Source organism: Pezoporus occidentalis, unplaced genomic scaffold, assembly GCF_034315485.1.
Source record: "Pezoporus occidentalis ecotype Australia unplaced genomic scaffold, CSIRO_AGI_Poc_V1 ctg2, whole genome shotgun sequence".
In the NCBI taxonomy this organism is placed as follows: domain Eukaryota; kingdom Metazoa; phylum Chordata; class Aves; order Psittaciformes; family Psittacidae; genus Pezoporus; species Pezoporus occidentalis.
This window is the reverse complement of record NW_026913855.1, coordinates 10,132,708-10,158,998: the sequence shown is the minus strand read 5'-3', so window position 1 is coordinate 10,158,998 and position 26,291 is coordinate 10,132,708. Positions and strand designations below refer to the sequence as shown.

The following is a 26,291-nucleotide window of genomic DNA, read 5'->3' as shown; positions in this document are numbered from 1 at the left end:
CTGTGTCTGGTTCGGGTCCCTTGTGATCCAGGTACTGTTGTAGACCTTGCTTCTTGCTGTAGATTTGCTTCTTGAGTCTGTGTACATATTGACTGATCATTTTTGCCCCTTTTATTTTAGCTACTTCTATGAAATGCAATATCCTGCTATTTTCATGCCTGTTTTGTAAAAAGAATGTCTCCTTCACAGGTTGACCACCCGAGAAGGAGAAAAAAGATGTGTAATTTCTAAGCACTTCTATTATATACCTCCCAAAGTATAAAGATGGTGACCACACTGGGAACATAAGCCAGATCAGTTTAATGATCAATGATTCTATTGTGTTACAAGTCATTACCATAAAGTACAATGAGACAAAAACCTTAGCCCAAGCCCCACACTTGAAAAACACTAATACAGCAAATACCGGATACAAGTAAGGTATACTGAAACTGTGAGATCAAGAGGAGCAACCTTGAGAGCCAGTAAATCAACATTGTGACGAGTGACTATTAATCCAGACAGATCTGTTGTTACCTCAACCCTTCTGGCCCCACGTTGGACGCCAAAAAGAAATGTCGTGCTTTAAACCCTAGCCAGACAGCTTGTTCACTCACTCCCAGTGAGTGGTGCCAGGCTGGAAGCAATCAAGGCCCCCCCTGCCCCAGGGGCTCTCCCCTTCCCTGCTCCCAAAGGGATGGGGAGGAGAATTGAAAGAGTGCAACTCCCACGGGTTGAGACAAGAACAGTCCAGCAACCAATGTACAACACAAATCACCACCACTACCACCAACGACAACAATAAGAGAAAATAACAAGGGAAGAGAATACAATACCACCCGCCGAGAAACAAGTTGGACCCAGAAGCCCATGTCCTTCTGGGTAACTCCCAGTTACCCCTCCAGGCATGACGTGCTGTGGCATGGAATACCTCTTTGGCTAGCTTGGGTCAGGTGTCCTGTCTCTGCTTCCTCCCAGCTTCCCTTCTCCCTGGCAGAGCATGAGGCTCACAAAGTCCTTGTTTAGGGTAAACATTACTTAGCAACAACTGAAAACATCGGTTTTATCAGCACTGTTCCCAGGCTGAAGTCAAAACACAGCACTGCACCAGCTACCAAGAAGGAGAAAAATTGACTGCTACTGCTAAACCCAGGACATTGGGCTTTCGTGCCTCTTGGATGTTGATCATTCCAGGAAACAGGGTTTTCACCTTGGGACAAAAGCCTGTTGCTGCAGCTGCATGAAGAGGTAAGATACGGGTAGTGGTGAATTGCCGCATTCAGAATGAAGATGTGAAAATGCTAATGTTTCTATGATTTGGTATTGACCTTCCAAGCAAGAAAGATTGAGTAGACATGAAATTAATTTGAAGCTGTGAAGTGTAGAGAGTAGTAGCATATGTTTTCATAGCAGGAGGCCTATTTAGCTAGAATACTAGCCAAGTTGAGAATAACCGGATTTATATAGCAAAGGATGCTTTGTCATAAGCAGAACAGGTAGTAGTACGAGAACCCAGATAGATACCTTGGCTCAAAGAACATTTCAGACTGATGAAGAAACTAAAGCACAGACGCGCATTTAAGAATTGCTTTTTTTTATGTTTGTCTGTTATCTTTCTTATGCGAGCAAAGAATAGATGTCTGTCAGCTTAAGTAGCATCTATATACTTTTCATATATTTATGAATAACTGCATTATAAATCCAAGGTGCCCAAGTGCAGGTACATCAGTGTGAGATGGTCTCATTATTTCAAAGTTGAGTATGATCTCCGGCCTGTAAATCTAAGCAGTCTTGGTATAATTTTTGTTCAGATTCAGGTATTCTAGAGACCAGGTATTCTAGAGATTCAGAGACCTGAAATGGCTCTAAATAGTCTATGACAAAAGCAGAAGCAGCTTTTCCCTTGGAGAGGGCAAAAGTAGCATTCAGAAGGCAGTTCTTGATATGATTTTGGAAGGGGTTGTAGGAATCTGTTTTAGTGAACTTGGTGACCCAATGTCCCTTCTGATGCTGCATTTAATTCTCTCGAGACGTGTGCGGGTGGCACAGAAATTGCAACCCATTGCTCAAAATCCAGTATTACTGCTTTGTTAAGGTGATTAGCTTGGATTTTTGTCTCAAAGAGCTCTCATCAAGCATCTCTCTGAGCTCTGTAAGCTTTAATGCTTATTATCTGATCGAATCTTAGTTCTGGCAGAAGTTAGTGTCTGTACCAAAGAGACAAGGAAACTGCTAAAGAGAAAGGAAGCGACCCACTTAGCATTGTAGAGGAGGAGAGGGAAATCTCATATAAGTCAGGAATCTCCTTCATTTCACTCACAGGCAATACTTTTTTCAGCACAAATATAGCTTCTGGACTTTGGAATTTGTTCCGATCCTAACTCTGCCATTCCCTTCTCCCCAGAGGCTGTGTTAAGGATAGAGTGTGAGCTGCACTTTCCCTAGGTGCTGTTTTGTGGTGAGAAATGAATGAACATTGGTTGGCTGACTCCTGATGCTCATTGGTATGCTAGGAGGGAAACCTGGCATGCTGCAAGGAGCATGTTCTTCTGTACTCGTATGGAGAGGGAAGGGGTGGAAAAATGCCTAGAGGACATTAGGACAAGATTGGGTGTATTTCAGAGACTCTGAGTTTCTTACTCTATTTTCCATGTATCTATAGGGTTGAAAGGTTTTATTTTTTTGTATTATAATGTTGAAAGGTCAATCAGATAAAAGCAGCATAGTTTATTTAAAGCTGCTTGATGCAACATACAGATCAAAAATGTTCTGCTTAACGGACAGCAAAAAGGTCACTGCTTTTTCCTAGGAAGTGATCAAAGCTTGCTTCATTGAAACAGTGGTTAGACTGCTGTAGCATGCCAATGCTTAAGTTTCTTTTCTTTTACATGTTGTTTTGCTGCACTCCTGACTAAGACAGCGAAGGCAGATAGTTAAAGAACTTCCAGAAGAAAAGACAGCATGCATGGCAGAATTCTCCATAAGGTTCCATCACACTTTGTTTAAACACTTCATTTGAGTCTCCGTTATGCTGATTATACCCAGAGGCCACTCAATGGTATCAGATACTTTTATATTTTCAGTTTTGAATACAATGCAAGGTATGAAATTCTTTTACAGTTGTATGTTAGACATTGAGCATGAGCATATTAAAATGAATGTAGTTTTGTAAACTCGTAGAATTTGAAGGCATCTTTTTTTTTTTTTGCTTTTAACTCTCAGCTGCTGGAGTTTATGGCTCAAGCTGTGGGCTGAGATAAGAACAGCTTAATTAAAATAAAGTATAATGTAATACTAACACTAATAATAATAATGAAAAGGGTAATAACAAAGAAAGAGATAAAAAAAAAAACAAACACTCAAACCTTGATGGATGATCAAGGCTGACCGATATACAGCCTGTCCCTGAGCAGCTAACTACCCCCAGTTTATATACTGAGCATGATATTCTGTGGTATGGAATATCCATCCCTTTGGTTAGTTCAGGTCAGGTGCTTCCTCCTGGCTTATCCTTCTGGAAGACCAATTATCTTGACACAAACTTTTTGATACAACCAGTAAGGATGTATTCACTGAGAACTGCTTGGCAGAAAAAAAATATTCCAAAAAGCTTGTGCAAAAAAGAGAGCTCCAGAAAGCCTGTTCAGAATTATTACTTGTTATTGGAAGGTCTTCAGGAAAAAATACCCTAATTTTCCCCTCATTCTCTGTCAATTTTCTTTCTTTTTGATTTGCATTAAACTATTAAGGAGATCTGGTCTTTGGCAGTCATAAAGGGCTTTGGCAAGCTTCCCAAATGTAGCACCTTTGGCACCTTCCCTCATTACCCACTTAAGCAGCATTTGGTAAACTTTTTCTTTTAGTCCGTATCGATCATAGTCGTAATCAATTTCATCAATGTCAGGTTCACAGAAGTCCAGTTTACGAGCACACTCCTTCCACTGTTTGGCCAACTTTTCTTTCACTAGATTCAGATGTTCATCAGTCACGGCACTTTCATTGTCTGCAAAAAGTATAAGAAAATGGCATTGTTTAACATTTCTTCTGCTCCTTTTGCTGTCTCACCTGTTCTACGAGTTATTGGTAATACCTGGAGACAGAATTTTAGTGATAACAATCAGAAGCGGATTTCACTGAAGGCAGTATTACCCAATGATGCCAGGGAAGAAACACTTCAGGACACACATCTTCACAGGTCAGCTGCTGGACTTGCTTTTTGATCTGAGGCTATCACAGTTTGTCACTTAAACCTGTGAGATTGAAGAGCTCCTTCCCAGAGTTCTGACACAGCTGTTGTCTGTATGATGTTCTATATTCTGGGACACTAGTAATTTGTTTACTTAGGAATACACAGAGATAGTTTAATTTGGTATTGACCAACAAAAATAAATTGAATTTCAGAATCTTTCAATTTCTACCAGAATGAAGTAGTCACAGCCCCAGACCTGTCAGTGGTCAAGAAGCATTTGGGCAATGCTCTCTGATATCTGGTTTAACTTTTAGGTTTCCCTGTGTGGTTTCAGGCACTGGGCTCAACAACCTTCATGGGTCCCTTCCAACTCAGGATATTCCATGACCTGAACGATAAGTCAGGTGAGGACCACCAATCCTAACCTTGCTTCTACCAGTCTGAGTGTTGTTACTCCTCTTGTTCTTGATGCGTATACATCAATACTTGTATCTGGTTTCTCGTAAGAGGTCATAAAACTATAGGACAAATGAGGTACACAGTATTACAGAACAGTATTAGCACAAACTCTTACTTGTTTTATACACTCTCATGCACGTAGAAGAAAAGAACCCAAACAGTTATTTCTCAAGTATCAGAGGGAGAACGCAGTACTGCTTTCATACATTCCAAACCAAATGATTTTCAGATGAATATATAGCAAGAATACATCAAGAATAGGGAGCTATTTCTCTTACCAAACACACCATTTTTCTTATAATACCTATAAGATTCTTCCGTAGCACCAGGATAAGTGCTGACGTTTTGACCAGGCTCTTCAATCTTCATGTGATTGTAGGATCCAATCTGAATTCCAGAACTGTAACTTATGTTGTACTTGACTGCATCTTCTGTATAAGGGAATTTAATACAATTTTATAATCAACTGCATATTGTTCAAATGTCAAGAATGAACATGAGAAGGAGGTAAGTAGAAAGAAAGTTCTTCTAGTAGGGGAAGTGATTAAATGTTTTTATTGCATTTAATGCAGAAATAGCCATTTACTGGCAACTGCAAGCATATTTTCATTATGCAGTCAACACAAACATACTTTCACAAAGTGAAAACTAATCCTATTCTATTTTATGATAAAGTGGCATAACCAAGCCTTACATGCTGGTAATTACTAGACTGTAAATAAAGTTCCCTGCACTTTAAGAATGTGTAGCAGCCTGGCTTTCTGCTGGCTAACAGCTGCAGAAGGTAGTCTTTACTTGAAAGCAGTTTTAATCTTAAAGCCTTACTTCTTCTGCCTCTCAGCTTTACTTTTCATACACATACATTCAGGTTTACAGTTGTGATTTCAAAGTTCTGTGACACTACAGAAAATTGTTTCTACTTGCTCATAAAGTTTCTATACTCCATGTTATACTATGCTGTCTTGATGGCATCTCTCTTCCACAGTTTATTTCATCTCTGCTATCTAGGAATGTATCCTTGAGTTGTATCTATTTTCACAGGGCACTATTTGTGTAGTGTTTGTTTCAACAACATTTCTCTTTTTTTTTTTAACTTCCCCCGCCCCCCCGTTCTGTACTTTTGGTTCTAAGGCAAGACTAGAATGTTTTCCAAGATGCCTTACCAAAAAATGCTACTCATTTATTTTAAGGCCTGAATCCTCAGCAATAAAAGTCAATATGCACTGATTGCACTGCTAAATTGTGTGCATCTCCGTGAGCTTGCATCTGTAGTTTATTTGTATATGATTAGCTAAAAACCTAATTTGGTGTCTTTTGCTTGAAGTTGTCCGATTTTCACACATAACATGAAACTGAATATTCTAGTCATGTTGGATGACATCAATTTTCTGTTCTCTTGACAGTGTTTTCTGAACTTTTTTTAGATAATCATCCATTAAATGTTGTAACTCTAGTTTAAATGGTGAGTATCACAATCTGGGTATAAAATTGAAGTACAGATACTTAAAATGACACACAAACTCTGTATTTAATCATCCAAAATGATGATTAGATGTACAAATATCCTTGTTACACACTCAATTGCAGTGTGGAGATCTATGGTCATGCATGAAAATCTGATTAAATGCATTTAATATTTGTTAACCTGAAACTGCTAGTCAGAAATACCTATAGGTATGCATGATTAGTTTCTAGGCGTTGCACAAAAGGAATGCATTTTATCATGTCTCAAAATATTATGATTCCTGTATCCTTTCCTTTTTTTTTTTGTTGGGGTTTGTTTTTTTTTAAGGTGAAGGCCTTAGGAAATATGTTCATATTTTTAGCTAAAAAATTAAGAAATCTCATGTGTGTGTTATTTTCTTAACCTGTAGCAAAATGAATCTAGCACAAGATATGAAAACACATACAAATGCTTTGTCGATATTAAGAGTAAAAGTTACTTATGTAAAAAAGTGCTTATATACCTCTTTTTCCAAGCCTCTATACTTCACTTGCTTGTCACATTTGGGTCATTATAGTCAAGAAGAGAGAAACCTGCTGTTTCCAGTTTTCTAAGTGTAAACCACTTACAAACTTGGACAAGCCTTGAAAGGGTTAATTAAAGAGTTCAGGGTGTCTCAAGCCACACATCTTGAAAGGAACATATATTAACAAGTCCTAAAGGACAGGACAATTTCAGGGATTTAAGACAGTTGAGAGACCTGTGCCTCAAGGAAGGGTGATCAGCACAAGGCCTGCAGCTAGAGATTTGTATTCAAAACCCAGAGCAAGAAAGGACAGGTGTCCCAAATGCATGCGTGGTTCAGCAGCTGGGTAGAGTTGCAGCAACTTGACATTTAATCTAAAAGTGACTGGTTTTACTGTGCAGAAGATGTTGCAATGCCTTCATGTTTTTAAAAGCTCTTTCAGATTGAAAAACATACTGTCTTGATCCATCAAATACACATTTAACGGTGTGTACAGGTCCTTCTAGAAACAGGAATTAGTTTTGCACACTTGTACTGAGAACTTCAGCTATGGTTAGAGGTATTAAGCAACGACATAAGTTATTTCAAGATCCTGATGTTTTCTGCTTTACTGGTCAGGATGCAATGCATAGCCTGTTAGCTACCAGGATGGATAGAGGCTACAGCACTCACCTCTGCTTGCTCTGGGAACACTAGAATGTCTAAAAATTTGCCTTATGAAAGGAGTGGAATCTGTGTTACCTAAACAGAGGGAAAACAAAAAAAGTTTCAAAAGCATTATGTAAATAAAAAACAACTGTACTTAAAAATGACTGCCATATTTGTAACAGTATAAGTACACAGTTTGTGCTCTTAAATACAAAGAGATGAGAAGCTTTTAAATTATTATATCCCCTTGAATAACTCTTTTAAAGCAATAACCTTATCAGGGTTCTGCTCACTGGCTAATAGCTTTAACCACCCTTGGATCCCAGTAAGTGCAATGGGCTTCCATGTGGGGGTATGAATACCTGGCTAATGCACAGCACTGTGGGAACACAGCACACAACAGTTATGGACTGAGCTGCTTCATAGCAGGTCTTCAAATTGGCAAATTCCAAACTCTCAAGTGTGCTTTTACTGCTTACTGCTGAGACTGACTGTGGTATGTGTTAGCATGCTGTTTGTGGGTGGCTCTAGCAAAGGCATGGACACCACTGCATCTTCTGCTGGTGGCAGCAATGTTTGGCAGAGATATAACTTCCAACCCAGGGCAGTAATTGTTTTGGATGCCTGCAGATGAGCTCTTGAACTTATGCTGGGGCAGTAAGAGCGGCTGAGTTACAGTCACCTGACACGTCACTGGAAGAGATGTAATGCAGCTCTTCTGCATCTAAATCCAGTATCTACCATGCTATTCCATGCAGCCTCCCTACAATAACTGTTTTTTTTTTTTTTATTTTTTCTTTCAAACAGAAGAATTCACTTTATTAGTGATGTGAATGGTTCTAATCCCTGCCTTTTGGCATGACAGCTCTGATTCATTTCAACAAATAAACTCACATAAATAACTAATCCCAGCCTCTGCATAATGTAACAGAATAACACCTTTGTGGCATTCTGCCTGTAAAAAGCTAGGCATTCTTGTGAGATGATCTGGAAAAGAATACCACACTAAAAATATCCAATATTTAGTAGGAACAGGCAAATGTATCTTTCATTTCTAGCTCCTGAAATTTATGTCTTACAGGTCTCTAGCTGCCATTTTACTTACACTTTGCCAAAGCTTAGTGTTCTTTCTTTGTCTCCACACATTTATATGCCACAGCTCACTAGCAAATACCAACAGAAGCTCCCCATCAGCACCAGCCACATCTCTCTGGAGAAAACAGTTATGAGCCTCAGCTCCTTGTTGGCTCCCTGAGCTTAAGAGGCTCATACCTTTCTGCAAATCAAGCTAAAAATACACATTTATTTTCTGAAATGCTGCAAATGATGTTTCTGCACAAGCAGAACATATGGTATGAATGGTAACAGTTTTCAGAGTCAATAGTTCTTGTTTGCTTTCCTAGAATGACTGATAGCAGCTCTTTGTTTTGGTAGCTGCCATAGCAGTATCTGCCATTTGCTGTTACTTGGTTGGTAGCTGAAGAATTAGGTATTAGGTCTGATGCTTCTCTATTACATTGATTCTTTAGAAATGGTTCACTTGAAACTGACAGCCTGAAATCAGTGAAAGTAGCATAACGAAGCCAAAGATATTGTTTTAGCAACCTGAAGTAACATCAAGCAGACAGAGAACTTAATGAAATAAATTCCCCTTTGCTATATGGCAGATCAACTGCTAGCAACAAGTGTTACACAAACTACAAGACACTACTGACCGCTTAATTTTTAGAGAGCAAGTGTGTTTTCAGAAACATAGGTCTTGGAGGAGGAGGAATCTCACCTGTATCTTTGTCTGTGTTCTTTGGATACCAGTTTACATTGGTTTGTGATTGCGAGTTTTGGTCAGATTCAGGCACAGGTGTACCTAGGTTAAAGGTACTGGCTGAACACAAGCCATAGGTAGCATCTGTGTTTCCTATTAGAATACCCTTAGGGTTTATCCCGTGAAAAGTGTCTACAGTTCCCTGTTTTGGTGTTATTGCGGCTGGCCAAATATATGGATTAGTGTTTACTGTTGTTTTTTCAGCTCTGGGATGCAGCTCACTCCATTGAGGAATAGGAGACGGCTTTGCAAGTGGATCATAGGAAACTCGTCTCCTTTCTTCCTCTCTCATTTCAGGGGTGTATACTACAGGAAGAACTGCTTTATCCATCCAGCTCCCATATGCATGGTAGTTGTATTCACGCTGAAGTTTTCTGTTTAGATTATCAGCAGATGTAAATGGGGTCTCACAGCTCTCAACAGGCTGGTTCTCAGGGGAGGCAGCAGACAGGGCTTCATTAACCTGACTGGTCATGGGACCTTGAATACTGTGTAGAGAATCAGGCTGATCTGAAAGGGAGAAAATTAAAATATTTTAAATACATCCAAATGCAATTATATAGCTTGTTGTGATGACACTAGAATCTATTAATCTACTTTTAATATTATGGTAATATATAAAAGGTTAAATATATCATCACTTCCAGCAGAAAGCTGTGTTTTATTATATAGAATGCCTTTACAGAGAAGTATTGCAAGCTTTTATCTAGGAGGTATAGGCTTGTTTAAACTATCAGTATCAAAATCCACTTAAGTGGTGTCAGAATTCACTGCATACTCTATTTATACTGACATCAAGTTCTCAGCCACTGAAATAAATAGTTGCTGAAGGCATTTGCAGGGTCTGATTTACTGTTGTGTCCCCACTGGCATTAACTGAGATTTAATTGGTGCAAAATTAGAGTGTAAAATGATGGAAAATAACACCACTGTAATAGGTATTATTTCATACAGCACAAATTACTTGTCATTTAAGTAATGTCTGGAAATCATTATGCAAAATATCCTGTCTGGGTATTTTGTGATTAATCCTTTTCATCTTATTTATTCTTTATAGTCTCAAAGTATACACTTTTACAAGTAATGCCTACCAAATAAAATAATCTGTCATCTACATCATTCAAACTAATTCTCACTATCAAAGGAAGCTCCACTTCAGTCTCAAACTAGATTGAGTTATGATCTGGATCATGCTGCAGCATTCCAAGACTAAAAAAGAATTTAAAAATCTTCTTGTTACTCTTTATTCTTATGGTTTTAAGGGTAGTACTACAGATGCTTCCTTAAAAAGTTCTGAAAGCTTCACAGTTGTCTGTACAATGTAGACACAGTTGTCTGGCAATGTACATTGCCTAAAGCAAAGGACTCTTATAGACCACTGTAAAATTGGAATAAAGTGTATGTATGTGCTTCTGTTTAGCACAGATAATGTCAGTGAACTGTGTTGTGTCCCATCCCTCCATCCCCAATTACATGAATTCAGACTAGCTCCTTTTTATGTCTTTATATTAGTACACCTCCAGTCTGATTCATTCTGCTTCTTTTGTTACTGCTGCTAGAGAGGGAGTGGGAGGAATGATCTAATACAGACACAACCTCATCAAAAGTGATAGCTATTAGCAATTCAGTATTAGCATAAACTACATGGCATCCATTCTCCAGGGCAAGTTTGAGATGTATGAACAGATCCTGTGGGATATCTTTCACTACCACTATCTGAGTAATAGCCATTGATTGGAGAAGAAAACCTGACTTTGACTGATGGGCTGTCAAGATAGTATCTTTCAGCAGTGTAGATTCAAAATAAAGCCTTTCATACTTAAAACACGTAATCTGCTGCAGCCATACGTGGTTATTTGTGCTAGGGAAATGTAATTGTACTTATTTTGAAATATAGCAGTAGTGGTGCCCTACAAAGTCCATCAGTTCTACTGAAGAGCAGTTATGGCAAACCTAGCTTTGGGGAAGGCTTATTAGTTATATGTTATAGTTTAACATTATTCATTTCATGTCTTTCACATGGTGTGAGCAAACTTAGCAGGATCTATTTTCTGCTGAATTTGATATTGTTGCTTGTAAATCAGTGTTGCAGGCATGATCCTATATCCTTTGCCATTAAAAACTTTGGTAAAAAAATTCCAGATACATTTCTACAAAACTATAACTGTATAATCACATATTAGTAAGACAGCTCTATAAAACCACGAAACATGCAACTCATGCAAAATGTGATGGAAAATACGAAAGGAAAATTCATCTATGTATGACTTTTGGGACATTGGCAGCAAATTTATCCTTTTCAGTGATTACATTTCTTTCTCAAATGCTGAATAATTAAGTCTCTTCATAACCCCTTAATGGTAAGATCACTTATTTTGTACATGTACGAAACTTTATCTTTGGCAGAATACACAGAATAATGATGTGTTAGTAAGTGTCTTACCTGCTTGAGCATTACTTCTGTTTTCTGCTACAGCATCTATTTGAAGGGACTGCATCTCATCCAGCAGTTCGTCTGACACAGGCCACATTTTCTGCATATAAGAAAGAATTTATAGGCAAAAGTTTAACCAAAGGGAGTTCCTGTAGAATAGGAAACAGCACAGCTTCACAGCAAAGTGACTGGGATGAACACATTCCATGAATCTGGGAATCTTGCAGAGAGCATAGCCTAACAAAAAATACCCATTGCTTTGCTACGGATGGGCAAAATCTTTTTTTCAATGAAAGAGGGAAGGACTGCAATACAACTGCAGAATACAATACTCTAAGTTGGCCAAACAATATCCTTCCTTACATGAGTATGAGCTTAACCCAGAGATAGTGGATTTGGATTGTCTGTCTTGTACTTAATAGACTTCTTGCAAGCAGTCTTGGTGAGAAGATGCTGCTGAGGCAAAGGCAGCAAACGTGCACCCTGTTCTGTGGATTATATTTATTTCAAGTATATTCATCACGAGGGAAGAGGTGAGAAAGATTTACATTCAGGTATGACCATGATGACTTTTATGAAGAGTATTATGAACAAGGAGTTTAAAGCAAATCTTCAGAAATAAGCAGTACATTTTCCTTTCTGTAAACCCTCATCCTCACTTCACTAGATTGAAGGCAAAATCCATTCTTGTTCTAATCTTCTGATATTCCCACTATTCAGAGTTCCCTCAAAGTAAATTTTTTTACCTGAAAAAAAATTCTCTATTTCCTTCAGTGCTCCTTACTCATTAGTTCTAAAAGTAGTAATTTTTTTTTTAATTAAACCCAAGTAGTACTTTCACAGATTAAAAATCAACAACCGCTACTCACTCCCTCCTGTCCCCTGTTCCCCATCCCTCCCCCCAAAAAATCTTCTTACTTCTGAAAGCAACAGATAACATTCTAAAGCACATTGTAATCTTAGGTCCTTAGATTTTTCTTGAATAACTGAACTCCTTGAGCAGGGCAATTGGACCAGACGACCTGCAGAGGTCCCTTCCAATCTCACCCATTCTGTGACTCTGTGGTCATTTTAGTTAGGAGGCTGTGGACTGCTTCTGCAGTTGCTAGTGGAGGGCTATGGCCAATGTGCAACCCTCCAACTCATGTTGCTACTGAAGCTGTATTAACAGTTCATTCACTACATTCACTTGCCTTGGATGCAGTACTTGCATTCTGTGCCCTGATCAGAATGGATGCTTTCCTTCCTGAAAAAGTAATAGATTCACGGCCTGTTTTTCAAGTAGTCCTTTGATCCCTATGATTTGAGATGTATATTGCACAGAACTAATACAGCTAGTATAATTAGCCATGATCCTGATTTGGGGTCACTATCATAAATCAGTGTACATACTTTACCATAAATCAGATGTATATACTTCACATTGTGAGTTAGTTTGGTCAAAACAGTCCATGAAATTTGTTCCATCAGTTTTATTTTGCAAAACTCTACTGTATTTTCCAACAGTCACTAGTATTTCACAAACATCATGTGTTCCCTAAACCAGAAACTTTCGTTTCCACAATTGCAGACTTGGTGACAGAAGGAAGCACTTTAAAGAAAACTGTAAATGAACAGTTTCATGAAGGAAGTTGTTTTCTTATTTAAAATGACTGGGTATCTGACCCTTATTTCACTGCAAAGATTAAAATTATAATGGCAGGAGTTCTCACTGACAGCTGTCAGTACTACAGAAGTGAGTAAATTCATAAAATCTGTGATAAAATCAGCCCAAGAAGTTCTCATTCTCGTGTTTTCAGTCAGAAAAACATTCTTTATCATAATTTATAAACCTACAGAAAAGTAAGAGAAACTGACTTGGATACTTAGGAAAAACATCTGACTCAAAATATTCCCTGTTATTGCTGCGGTATAGCTTCCTGCTCTCAAACAGGCTGGGACTCTTTAGATGAATGTAGTACACAGATTACCAAGAATTTACAGAGGTCTTTTTTATATGTAGTCTCTGTCAGATTCTGCCACTTTTGAATCTCTAGGAATAACATTTTATTTAATGAGTGAAACTTAATAGATATATGAGGAGCTTTTGCAAAGTATTGTCATAGAATCAGAGTGTCACTCAGGTGACAACAGACCTTGGGGGATCTCAGGCCCACCTCTCGCTCAAAACAGGGTCATTTATGGGATCAGAGTTGTGCAGTTGGGTGTTGAAACCCTCCAATGATGGTGACTGGACAACCTCCTTAGGTAACTTGCTCCACTGCTTGGCTGTCCGCACAGGGAAGTTTGGGTTTTTTTTTGTTTTCCCTCTTATATCCAGTTTGAATCTCCCTTGTTTCAGTTTATGCCCACTGTCTCATGTCCTCTTACTATCACTGCTGTGAAGAGCTTGCTCTATCTTCTCAATAACTCCTGATAGATAGGATAAGGAGATACTGCAAGTTTGGCTGAGACAGTCCTGGTATAGAATCATACAATGGTTAGGGTTGGAAAGGACCTTTAGATCATCTAGTTCCAACCCCCCTGCCATGGGCAGGGACACCTTGCACTAAACCATCTCACCCAAGGCTTCGTCCAGCCTGGTCTTGAACACTGCCAGGGATGGAGCATTCACAACCTCCCTGGGCAACCTATTCCAGTGCCTCACCACCCTAACAGGAAGGAATTTCCTCCTTATATCCAATCTAAACTTCCCCTCTTTAAGTTTTAACCCATTACCCCTTGTCTTGTCACTACAGTCCCTAATGAAGAGTCCCTCCCCAGCATCCCTATAGGCCCCCTTCAGCCCCAACTCATATGGCAGGACTAAGAAGTGCTGAGCTTATCTCCTCCTGCTGCTGGCCTTCCTGACTGCTGTCGAGGCTCTGGTTGGCGCCCAGGTTGCTGCTTACCACTACCCTAACGTCTTTCTCAACAGGGTTGCTCCCTGGCCAGGCAGACCCCAGCTGATACTGAAGCCAGGGATTATTCCAGGTGCAACATGTTGCATTTGTCCTTTCTGAATTTCACAGGTTCTCCAGCCTGCAGCTGGCAGCCTTGCCCTTGTGGCGGTATTGACTGGTCCTCCTAGTTTTTTGTCACCTGCACACCTTACAAAAATATGCTCCATCACTGTTGTCAGGCCACTGATAAAGAAGCAAACTAGGCAAGGCCCTGGTACAGCAGACCCCTTCACTACACCAGTTGTTAGTGGCTTCCAGGTGAAGAAGTACAACCCACTAACCACTACTCTCTGACTCACCATCCAGCCTGTTTTCATCTGCTCATCCAGACAGCAATATCCAAACTTGGATACAAGAGTATTTTGGGAGGAAGTGCTGAAGTAAATGACATGCACTGCTCTCCCCTCCTTCCCAAATCCAGTCATTTTAATCACAGAAGGAAATCAGGTCAGTCAGTCTTATCAGTCTCAAAGTGACAGAATCTGGATATAACTGGGATTGGAGAGAGGGGTTATGGGGAACTGACACTTTAAAATGCTTAGAAAGTTACTCACTTTTAACTTCTCCAGATCAGCTCCAATATTGTTTTCTAGATTTTGGCAGTAAAATGGACTGTATTTTTGACTAATTTCTGCAAAAAGGAAAGAACTACATGAAAGTGGTTTTCAATAGAAAATAAGTGATTTATACTGTTAACAATTTTGATGGATAAGGATTGAATAAAGATTTGTATGAAGCCAGAAACAGGAAAGTCATATATATATATATTTGAAATCTGTTCACATGGCTTATTTAGCCCTAATACAGTAACAATAACAGGATGATTTCTAGTGACTTTTGTCGTCGTTGTTGTTGGTGTATTGCTTTTCAGGGTGAAAGCTCCCTGTCTATGACTTGTGTCAGACAGCTCCTTTCCTTGACTTGACTGGCCAAAAGATGAGTTGCTACATTTTAAGAAATAAGCTACATTCAATTGCATTCAGCTATTTGGTAAAGATGGAATTATTGAAATAATTTACAAACATGGTAAATACCAGTATTTTGTATATGGGAAAATTAGAATCTAAGACCCAGTCCAAGCATAAACTCAACCCATTAGCAGTAGATTATGCAGGTTAAATATGGAAATAGTAATATGCAAATAGTAGATGGGTTCCTCCTGTTATACAAACTTCCCCTGAGTATTTAAGTACATGCCTGTTGTATACAAAGCTCTTGGTGTTCCTGGCTAAATCCAAACCTCAGTTTCCTGTTATGCATAGAGGCTTTTGTTTTATGGGTCGTTTTATTTGTTGTTTTGTTTGTTTGTTTGTTTGTTTGGGTTTTTTGGCACCATGTATTGAAACAGAAAGAAGAGGCAGGAGGCCTTAAAAGAATTTTGACTTATTCGCTGAATGTTGTTAGTCTCCTCCCCAGCCCCCTCAGGCAAGACTTCCACTGATTACAAGTGTTTTGGGATCTGACTATAAGAAAGGCTGATTAACTAGTCAAAGGCTGTTGTATTGCTCAGGGAAGGCTAAACCAGACAGATTTTGAAGCTAGTTTCAATAGGGTATTTTCTCAGTCATAGCCAAGGTATACTATGTCTCCTGATGTCAGCTTTTCTGTACATTTCAGCAGGAAGATGAAGATGCTAAAGACAAATTATCAGCAAGTATAAAATATCTTAGCTCCATCCACTCACGAGTATTTCTCAAATCTGTAAATGTTGGACCAGATCCCATTTTCAGTTGGGGTACAGGGAGCATGCTTTACTGGGCATGTGAATTGATATTTCTATTTTCAAAGCTAAAACTTGTATTTTAAGAGGAAAACACTCAAGTTTGTTTTACTATATTACAAACTATTGATGGACAAGTAGCAAAAAGAATTCTAAAGCAGTGCCTTACCTGCAAAGGTTGGCCGTTTCTCTGACTCTTGTTTCCAGCATTGTTCCATTAAGTCAATAATCTCCACTGGACATTTATCAGTGATCTCCTCTATGTTTGGCCTCTTTCCATCCTTGACGACAAACCGAATCTGAGAATCATTTATACTATCTGCAAAATGAAATTAAATTCTGATCATGGGTTTTGCTACCTTTCCATAGGTAAAAAAAATAGTGAAGAAAATAAAAATGAAGCAGTTCCATGTGTGTTTGTGGATATGTAAAAGATCTCAAAGATGTCTGAGTTACAGCTACTACTTTCACATTAGTGAATTTGAATCCTCTGCCCTAACTTCCATGGGTTAGAAATTTATTTTAAGACGAACAGATTTACTTTTATATCTAAGACATACCTAGCGTAAGTAGAGTAATGGATCTAGCTCTACAGAACCTGTATCTCAGTTACGCTTTGCACTGGGTACACGAAGATGGCCACACAGGCAACATTTAGCCATTTAGCAAAAAATCTATTCAAAACAATAAACATTTTACTCTGGAATTCCACAGTCTGCGCCTATTGCTCTGTATGAGCACATTACTACATGTTAAGAAATTTGTGCCACACAGCTGAGAAGTGACAACTGGCTATGTGACTGTTCCTGTTAAAAGAAAAACCACACATAACTAGTCCACCTCAGAAAATAAGAGTAACATCAAAGATTCCAGCTTGGCCTGCCAGAGGTTTATATAACTTCTGCCACTGAGTGCAGGTTTATGCCCTCACCATATGGGTGTGAACAGATTGGGCTCATGCCAGGATTTCAATTTAGATGTTCTTGTCTATGCTTAGAAGTCCGGAATGATGCAACTAATGCCTTTTACTGGCCCTGAGGTAAAGAACAGGCACTGTTTTTAGGCATACGTGATTTTATCTACTAGTCTTAATTTTATAAGTTTAAACGCTTAACATTTGTAATTTCATTCTATGATAGCATCCTTTCGGAAGTAACTTACGTTCATATGGCTCTTTGTTAGCAAAAATTGCCCACATCACTATGCCGAAGCTATAAACATCTGATTTCTCTCCAGGTTTTATGTGAATAGTGCTTAAATGCTCTGGGGCCATATAGGAAAGAGTCCCACCACTGTAGTGACAAATGCTGTTGATTTGCTTGCGTCGGCCTGTCTCTTCTCGGGACAGATGACTCCAGCTCTTATAGGATGCAAAACCAAAATCTGCAATCTGAAAAATGAGACACATCAGAGCTAGTGCCATGATGCAGAGGCGATAAACATGTATTTCATGCACTGCTCAATTTGATAATGAATAGTTGGTAATAACTTATCAAAAAATGAAATACTGCTGAAAATCACAACAAGAAAGCAAAACAAACTTTGCCTTTTTTTTTTTTTAGAATCCTAAATGAAGTATCACTGCCAATAGGGAGCCATTAGGTGAGCCTTCATTATTAATTTAACCTGCTTGGAATGACTGTAAGGAAAATTAATGAATGTAGGGAAAAAAGAAGTGAAAAATACTGAGGTGGCACCTTGCCTCACTTTTAACTTGCTTTTCTTTACTCTCTCATCGCCTATAACTAGCTTATTGTCCATTTGAGTTTCTGAAACTTTGGGCTAAATTTAAAAGTCATATATTCAGAGGAAGAGAAAAATGCAAGTGACATCCTGCTAAGGAACTAGGAGTCCAGGTTCATGTCTGTAAGTGAGAGGAGGTCTACTGTGTTAGAGGAAGATACTACGTAAATCTTCCCACATTTGCAGTTTCCTAGAACAACTGTTTCCCTTCATAAATATTGGCAATGTTAGATACATTCAAGCAGATAGATCATACAACTGCCTTAAATTATACTTTTGATCAAGCTCCTTAAGTCTGATCTGATTCTGAATTTGATCCTGAACTCCAGTTCAGTTTGTGATGCAGTGTGATGATAGCCTAGTTTGGTCCTGTCCATATAAGCTGAAACAAGAAAACCCCATCCAGTGTACATTTAAAGCAGATCATGATGGTTCGGTGTGTTTGTTTGTTTGGGCTGGGTTGGGTTGTATTTTCTGTTTGTTGTTGTTGGTTTTAGGGGGGTTGTTTGTTTTATACCTCTTATCTGCACGCTGCTCATACTGCAGTAGGACTTGCTACTATATTAACCTTGTAAAACAACTTCTAAATCTCTAATGTAAGAAATACCAAATGACTGAGCACTCTTCACAGGAACTTATTCCATAGTTTCAAACTGTAATGGGGTGATTGCTTCAGCGACTCACCTTGACCAAAGACAGGACATCTGATGAGGACTGTTGCAAATTCTACTGAGGTTTATTTAGCAGTAGGCTTTATATCTATATGTCTTGATCCAAAAGCCCAGTAAAGTTAATGGAAGGGCTTTGGAACAGGATTATAAACCATTCTCTGAAGTAGTCTCCTGCTGCTTTTTTGTAGCTGCTGGCTGTCATTTAAAAATGGTGACTAAGGGAAAAAAAGAGGGAGACAAGAGTAAAAGGTAATAGGCAAAGGAAGGACAAGAATAAAGAGGAGGAAGTAAAGGCAAGAGAAGAAATTACAGCAATAAAGAATAAAAGACCCGATCCATAAGAAATTCTATTTTGTTTCAATCTCTATGCATAAAGATTTGTTTTCTTCTTTCTAGCTGTATTTTTTTTTTTTGTAGTTCAGCAATTCTCAACAATATTATTCATTTTTTAAATACCATTAGTGATTCCTCTCCCCCCCACTCCACCCCAGTTGCAGGAAGATCGTGCAGATCTCAGATGCTGAATAGGCCACCATACTTCAGTGATCCACTGGTAATGTTCTCTTAGTGATGAAGTACAAAAAAGTTCATCTTCCAAACAAGAAAACTAACCAGTGCAGTCAAACTGTGTTTTTCCAACCCAGATCACCAGCTTTCTCCATTTACATTCTAACCAGTACCTTAATGTGGAAGTCTGTGTCCACAAGGATGTTTTCCGGTTTTAGGTCTTTGTGTACGAAGCCTTTTTTATGCAGATAAAGCATTCCTTCTATAATCTCCATCACAAAACGCCCTTTCACTGACAAAGGCAGCGAGAGCTAAAATAAAGAACAAGTACTATCTAATAAAAAATGGTATTACAACTATCAAATTAAAAAACAGTCTTTAAAAAAGTTTCTTTCTCAGTCCCAAGGGTACCTCTGCTCAAGCCATGGTAAAAAAAGAACTAAGGTCCTTCTTGAACCTAAATTTAAAACAATTCTAGAGTCACTCCATATTTACAAAAGCAGTTTTCTTTAGCAAATTTTCTACACTCCTATAACTTTGAACCTATAACTGTGGTCTGCTCTTCTGTGATGCACAGAAAAGCCACAGTTGTCCTCTGCTGTCTCTAGAGAAGGCAGGGCTGCCACTGGCTCTAACACAGAAAGGAGGATGAGATCTAGACTCCATTCTCTGGGATAGCAGTAACAACCTGTCCCTTTCAAGTATCTTATCAACCCTAAGGAAGAGCAGAGGATGAAGCAATTCACTGCTCACTTTCTGTAGCACTTTCATCATGTTCCCTCGTTGCACATACTCCATCACAAGTGAGTAGTTTCCATCTTCCAAAATGATACCTAGCAGTTTTACCACACGCTCATGCTGCAGTCTGTACATAATACTGCCTTCTTCAAGGAGGGAAGCCTTATAACTGTAAAACAGAAATCACACTGAACTTAGATGCTAGGCTAGAATGAACATAGGGATGAAAATGCTGTTGATTCATAATGAAAACGATGGCCATAAATGCCAAAATCCGTAGATCCACTGTAAGATGAACCACACCTTCCCCTAGTTTTGAATTGATACAGCTTTGCTCATGTAAGGTTATATTCTCTAAGTCTCTGCTCAAATGCCTTGCACAGAGACTGTCTGCTCAGCCTGATTTTAAGGTCTGCTTTTCAGAAAGTGCATAAGCATCCTGAACTGGGGTGGATCAGGCAGGGCTTTGGACAAGAGGATCAAATCACTCCATTACCTCTTGTACAGGGATCTATACAGATCTCTTTCCCAAAGGGCTGGTATTCCTGTTCATATTCAAAATGGATTTATTACGGGGGAACCATCCACATACTGGATCATAACACTAACTATTACCAGTTTAGGATGAATTTAAAGCCTAACTTTGTCTGGGCCCTGGTATAATCCATCAATAGTCACAGATACGCAGCTAGGAGCTAACTGTGTTAAGAAGGATGGTACCCATTATAATAGAAGAAGGGGTGGTAGTTTTACTGTTGCTCTTGTTTTTGTCATCAGGCAAAAAGATACAAGAAAATCTTGAGACGATGTTCCTTGCTAATGCTTTCTCCCTCTATGTTTCTCTGTAGTACTAGAGAAGAAAGTGATTGGTTTGTTTGCATTAAGCTCAGTTATAAATTTGCTTAAGATTTTTGGTTCAATACTTTAAGGAATACTAAACTTATCAGCCTGTGTAGTGAGAAAGAAATACACAAAATAAAGCTGGCAGGCTTGTACGTTTTAACTGTGTTCATTCCAAACTGTCACTGCAGTCTGCAAACTACTAGAATCTCTTAATTCCCTTTCTGATGGAAAAAAACGTATCATAACCCAAATGAGTAGAACATAATGGACTTGATGGTCTTAAAGGTCTTTTCCAACCTAGTTGATTCTATGGGGGTTTGTCTCTCTCTAGTGAATGATTCATGGGAAAGATTTAGGACTGCTACAGCTGTGAGGTAGTAGAGCTGCAATGGGAGCTGAATTCACTGAAATCAAGAGCTGATTCAGTCCTTGAATTAAAGCAGAGGGTGTGGCTCACTCTTTTTCTCAAGGGAGAGAGTTATATTCTTAGTATTATACATGGGGGGAGGGCAGGGGGGGTGTAGAATCCTGCTAATCGCTCATACATGTGCTCTTAGTGGACACCTACAGTTGGACAACTGTATTGAAAATTGATCTGCAAGCTTGAAAATATCATGTGCTCACCGAGTTCCTGCATTTCCTTAAGTGTGCAAGAGTGCCCCCGATTCTTAACAACTCACAGGAGTGCTAACCTTGCAATAGAAAAGAGGAACCTCACTGGAACAATGAGTTAAACTTAAAAAGTTGGTTCATGAGAGAAAAAAAAACAGGAAAATTTGCAACAATTTGCTAATATTCTCTGAAGAGTATTTTCCTCACATATAGTATCTCCAGAATCCAAAGATCTGAAATTATTACACTTTATTTAGATTTATCCCCATTGAGTTTGGAGATTTCCTTAAACCAACTGGAAGATAAAAATCAGATCTAAGATCTGTAACTTACTTGGTGCGCTCAGGTCCTGTATACACTTTTTTTAATACTACATCTCCATATTTCTCATGATGGCATAAAAAAATTGTTCCAAATCCTCCAGCATCTAATTTTCTTTTTTCAGACAAATCCTGGGTGTTCATACAGATGTCTTCCAGAGACATGTTTGCAGTCTTTATGGCTTAGCTAGTAAAACAAAATCAAGTACTTAGTGCTTCTGGACCTGTAGTATAAAGGACAAAAAAGAAGCGTCTTTATCAAGCATTTAGCTGTTCCACTAAGTAAGTGCCTGTATAAGGAGTGGGACACAAATACATACTCTGGTCACCCTTATGAACAAAGGGCCTCAGTCTGAAACCAAAGATGATGTGGCTCTCATAGCATCATAAAGACTTATCCTGTCACCCTCTTACAGTTACATTAAGTAAGTGTAAAAGCATTTCTTTACCCAAGGATCTCAAAGTGCTGTTAATACATAGGTTTTAGCCATATAATACATAGTAAATCAGTACTGTCACTACACTTCACTGCTTCCCAAAGGCAGGAAGTGCCTGATGATTCTGATAGGTATCTCATTTCCTAAATTGCTTGAACATGGGCCTGTCAGGTACCCAGTATAACTCCAAGCTACCCTTTAGGCATCTTTTCAAAACCAGCTCTAAAGGTTTGCTTGAAGCTTGAAACAAAGAAACAAAAGGTTTCTCTTGAAAGTGAAACGAGAAACACAGCTTCTATGGAAAAGTTACTTTCACAGCTGTCTGAATCTAAGGAGACAAGCACCAGGAAGGACTGTGGTGGGATTTAAGGCAAATTCTCCCCTGTTTCAAAAAGAAGAGGAACAAAGAATGTGAAGGCTTGTATTAACTCCTAAGTGCATCGAAAGAGAGCTTGTGGGAGCCTATGAAATGGGTAAACAACCCCAGTGGATACCAGAATAATTTTATGCCTTTGATAAAGCTGTGGTGCTCTCTTACCTAACATGTCTTTCTAGAGGAAAGATCTTAAAAGAAAGCTAGACAGCCTGTACTTTTGGCACATACCAGCAAGCTGCCTTGCTAGCACAGGTGCAAGCCACAAGCTCTGTTTTCTTTTCCCCCCACTGAACTTTTACCTTGAGCACCTTACATTGGCTAAGAGTTTGCTAAAAAATGACAAAATCCAAGAGTAGGGCTGTTCAGTTTCCATTCCTCTTGGATGACTATGACACAGATACACAGAGCTGGTAGAAAGGCACAATTTCAAACTGCTAGGACCAGCAACAGTGGATTGGCTTCCTCTGGTAATTAAGAGCTGTAAATAGTGTGGCAAAGGGATTCCCAATTTTTTCAAACCAACAGGGGACTGCTAATTCCTGTAAACTACTGTGAACCTGCATCATCAAGTCTGTAACTGAAAAGGTTTCTTAATGTTGTTATCAACATCAGCTGTAGCCTGATTACTGCAGCCTCTTTCTGGAGTCTGGGAACTGAGGAGGCAGAGAAAGTGTCTGTAGAAAGTAGGAACAGAGATGTTTGTGGGTTGATTGGGGAATTGTCTGGTCAGTTCATATTGACAAGTAAAAATAGGAAAGGGTAAACTTAATTAAAAAAAAAAACAAACAAAAAAGGTTGCACCTGTAGAAGAGAGAAAGCAGGAGCTTCCTCTTGCAAGTGTACATATACCCTATGAGCTGTTGTTGCATAGACAGGTGGTGTGATCTCTTCAGAGTTTTCTTTGATTTTCCTGGCCTTGAAAGGAGGTAGATTTAGGTTTGCTGGAGTGCTAGCCTGCATTATGAGCACAGGAGCAAGGTATATCGCTGCATTCATTCAGTAAAAAGGTAAGGTAAGCTCTGTTGTGCCCAATAGTTGTTAGCAGAGAGGAGACTCTTGTGTTTTGCTTGTGGGTTTTTTTTTTGTTTGTTTTTTTTTTTTTTTTTATTTTGTTTTTTTTTTTTTTTTAAGTTCCTCTATAGCTGCGCAGCAAGTGACTCCCGGTACTGCCAAGAACACTTACTGATGCTCTTGTTGGTGAGCTTTTTGTCTCTCTGAAAGTTTCTGCTGATGGTTCTCCAGCTTTCTTAGGGTGGGTGCCAGAGGTACAAATGCCTGAATTCAGTTGTGAGACTTTAAGATGGCATCAGCTAATATCTTGTTTCTTTGTCTGGTGTCTCACTTTCAGTAATTGGTTCAAAGTCACATATCTATGTAGTTTTTTCATGCTAACAGTAATTATGCATTTTGGTAGTATGAATTACACATGCTTTTATTGTGAATGCAAATTAGATGTGTGTTTTTTGAATAATGAATCTCTAAAGTTGCATTAAAACTACTGATAGCTTGATGTTGCCATTCAATACCACATAACATAACAAAACCCAGCCATCCCTCAAACTGCAATATAGGACCTTGTTCTTATTTATATTGCTACCACCTGTTCCTACCAAGCAGCACATTATCACTGTAATCAGAAGGCTTAGAAATTCAGAAGCAGCAATAACTTCTGAAATAAAAAAAAAAATATCTGCTGAAATGAGCTGGATAACATTTAACAGAGGGAATTTCCTCATAAGGTAGGATGGAACCCTCCTCCTTGGGCATGCTCTACCATTAAGATGACACTCTTTTTTTTGTCATTATTGAGTAGTGAGATACTCTGAGTAGAAGCTCTTTGATCTTAAAATTTATTTCAAACCTGAAGGTTTTTGTTGATAGATATCACAGGATAGCAGTGTCTCTAGCTAGGTTTTCAAGAGTACTTATTTTGGTATACTACTTAGGATAAGGTGTTGGCTGACATTGCTTAGACTTGTCACATGATTAAGAAATTGAAAGCTCAAAGGCTCATGTTCATTCTAAGCCTACTGCTTTTTATTGAGATGCATGGTAATTCAAATGTGTCCTCATGTACTTAGGATACACCAGTGCAGACATTACATAGCTGTTGGTAAGAGAAACAAAGATATGCAATGGTTCTTATAGTTAAGAGATTTGGGTTTAGCCTGACCTTATTTCTAGGGCTTTGTGTTCCATGATGTTGCTCTAACCTGTATACTTGATTGATTATAAACCATTTTTTAATATAGTGTTCAGAACATCTGTATTAGTGTGAGTTCATATTTAACAAGTGCCAACATGTACCATGAGAATATGGCTGCTAGAAGAGATGGATTTTTGCCAACTAACATATTTGGATTTTGCTCACTAACATGTTTAGATTTTCTGTAGAGAGGGCTAAAAACGCATTAAGTGGGTTTGTGGCATTTTTCTTTTTAACACTGCGGTTTGGTTCTCTAACCCCCAAAGGGCACATAAACTCTCCAGAATCATGACCTGGTCATTAAGTCGCACTGCACCTGATTCCTGGGCGGTTTGCTATATTGTAATGCACTGATCTGCTGCAGATCTTGTCTTGGCCGAACGGTTAAGGAGGATTACTGAGCACGTTAGCGCGATCATACAAAAAAGATCAAGCAGTAATTGCAGCCCTTTTGTCTAATGACATAGCACGGAAGTCCTTGAGAGGTGTTACACGATAATTGGAGAAAGTGAACAAGTTTTCAAGCACCAGAACCTGGGGCCACTTAGTTACCTATCAGGAAAGGAAGGGAATTACAAACAGGAACCAAAGCTGGTATGGCCGGTACGGGTAACGGGAACTAAGCAGAAGGGTAAGGACAAAAATACCGCACGCAGAGAAGATGTTTCAAAAGCTTTAGTACATCTCCACTGTTGCTGTAAGTCACCAACTCCACCTAAACCTTTCCCTTCCACTGAGGTTCTGCTGCATCTTTTCACTGAGGGGTGTGGGGTTTTGGTTTTGTTTTTGTTTTTTTTTTTCCCTTTTTGGTGGGAAAAAAAAAAAGAAAAAGGCACTGATCAGCAGCAGGTTACGGAACGGATCCCGTGTGAACGCGAGGAGAGGCCGAGGCAAACCCGGAAACACGAGAAAGGGTGAAAAGGGAAAGAAGGGTTCTGCGCAGTCGCTCGCACCGGTACCGGTGTGACACAGTCGGGTCTAGTCTTAGAAACCCGTGTGTTCGTGTGCGGCACCCAGAGCGGGCTGCCCTGTCAGAGGCTCCTCGTCCAGCCGCGGCTATGCTTCAGGCAGAATGCGGGAGGGAAGCGCTGCTCCTCCCTCCCCAAGCTCCCCCCGCCTCCCTTTCCCCATCCGCTCCGTCCCGGCAGCCCCATGCGCGCTGGGCGGACAAACGCACCCGCTCGCCGCGGCTGGAAGCGCGGGACAGGGAAAGCCCAACCGCGGGTCTTCTGCATTCTAGTTCCTCCCTGGCGAAAACGACCTGGCGCCATTCTCTTCCCGGCGGCTTTCTGCCGCCGGGCCGCCTCCCCTCGCTCGCACCCCTCCCTCGCTGGTCACTTCCCGTCACTGCGCCCCGGCGACTTCTCCGTGGCCGGGTGATCCTCCCCGCGGCCAAGTGACCCAGCCGCCGGAACACGGGATGCGCCGCAACCCTGCCCGGCCACCTCGTCCCGGGGCCCGGCAGCTCCCCCGGGACCCGGACCCCGCAGCGGTGGCAGCTTTGCAACACGAAGGTGGTGCGGAGGTTTCGGTGGAGCAGCCCAGGTCCCCCTTCCACCACCCGCACCCGCGGTCCGCGGTGCCTTACAGTAGCTGCGGATCCCTCTTCTCCGCCCTGCCGCCTCTCGGTGCGCGCTCTGAGCCCGTGAGCCTGGCCGCCACGGGCGGAGCAAAC

General features: G+C 39.8%; 1 protein-coding gene across 7 annotated transcripts; it reads right to left on the bottom strand.

Annotated features, from left to right (window-relative positions):
* Nucleotides 1–2,686: 2,686 nt before the first annotated feature.
* On the bottom strand, nt 2,687–26,291 carry RIPK1 (receptor interacting serine/threonine kinase 1). 7 transcript variants are annotated; one of them, XM_062617795.1, is made up of 13 exons: nt 26,205–26,267; nt 22,345–22,416; nt 21,611–21,821; nt 19,838–19,991; nt 19,258–19,395; nt 17,325–17,553; nt 16,333–16,482; nt 14,998–15,074; nt 11,511–11,601; nt 9,026–9,577; nt 7,270–7,338; nt 4,906–5,058; nt 2,687–3,982 (listed from the first exon to the last, which is right to left on the bottom strand). In XM_062617795.1, the coding sequence occupies exons 3-13, from the start codon at nt 21,760–21,762 to the stop codon at nt 3,690–3,692; spliced, it is 2,058 nt and encodes a 685-aa protein (XP_062473779.1). In that variant the 5' UTR covers nt 21,763–21,821; nt 22,345–22,416; nt 26,205–26,267; the 3' UTR covers nt 2,687–3,689. The 7 variants fall into 7 exon arrangements, with proteins under 7 accessions (XP_062473779.1, XP_062473783.1, XP_062473780.1 ...); XM_062617799.1 differs by having other exon boundaries at nt 21,611–21,784; XM_062617802.1 differs by having other exon boundaries at nt 3,841–3,982; nt 4,932–5,058.

Bases quoted from the DNA above. Each gene is read 5' to 3' on its own strand.
- RIPK1 (XM_062617796.1), bottom strand. From the start codon at position 21,762: ATGTCTCTGGAAGACATCTGTATGAACACCCAGGATTTGTCTGAAAAA. The intron at 16,483-17,324 runs GTAAGTTACTTC...TTCATTTTGCAG, and splicing joins TAACAAAGAGCCATATGAAC to ATAGTATAAATGATTCTCAG. The intron at 9,578-11,510 runs GTAAGACACTTA...TCTCCCTTTCAG, and splicing joins CAGAAGTAATGCTCAAGCAG to ATCAGCCTGATTCTCTACAC.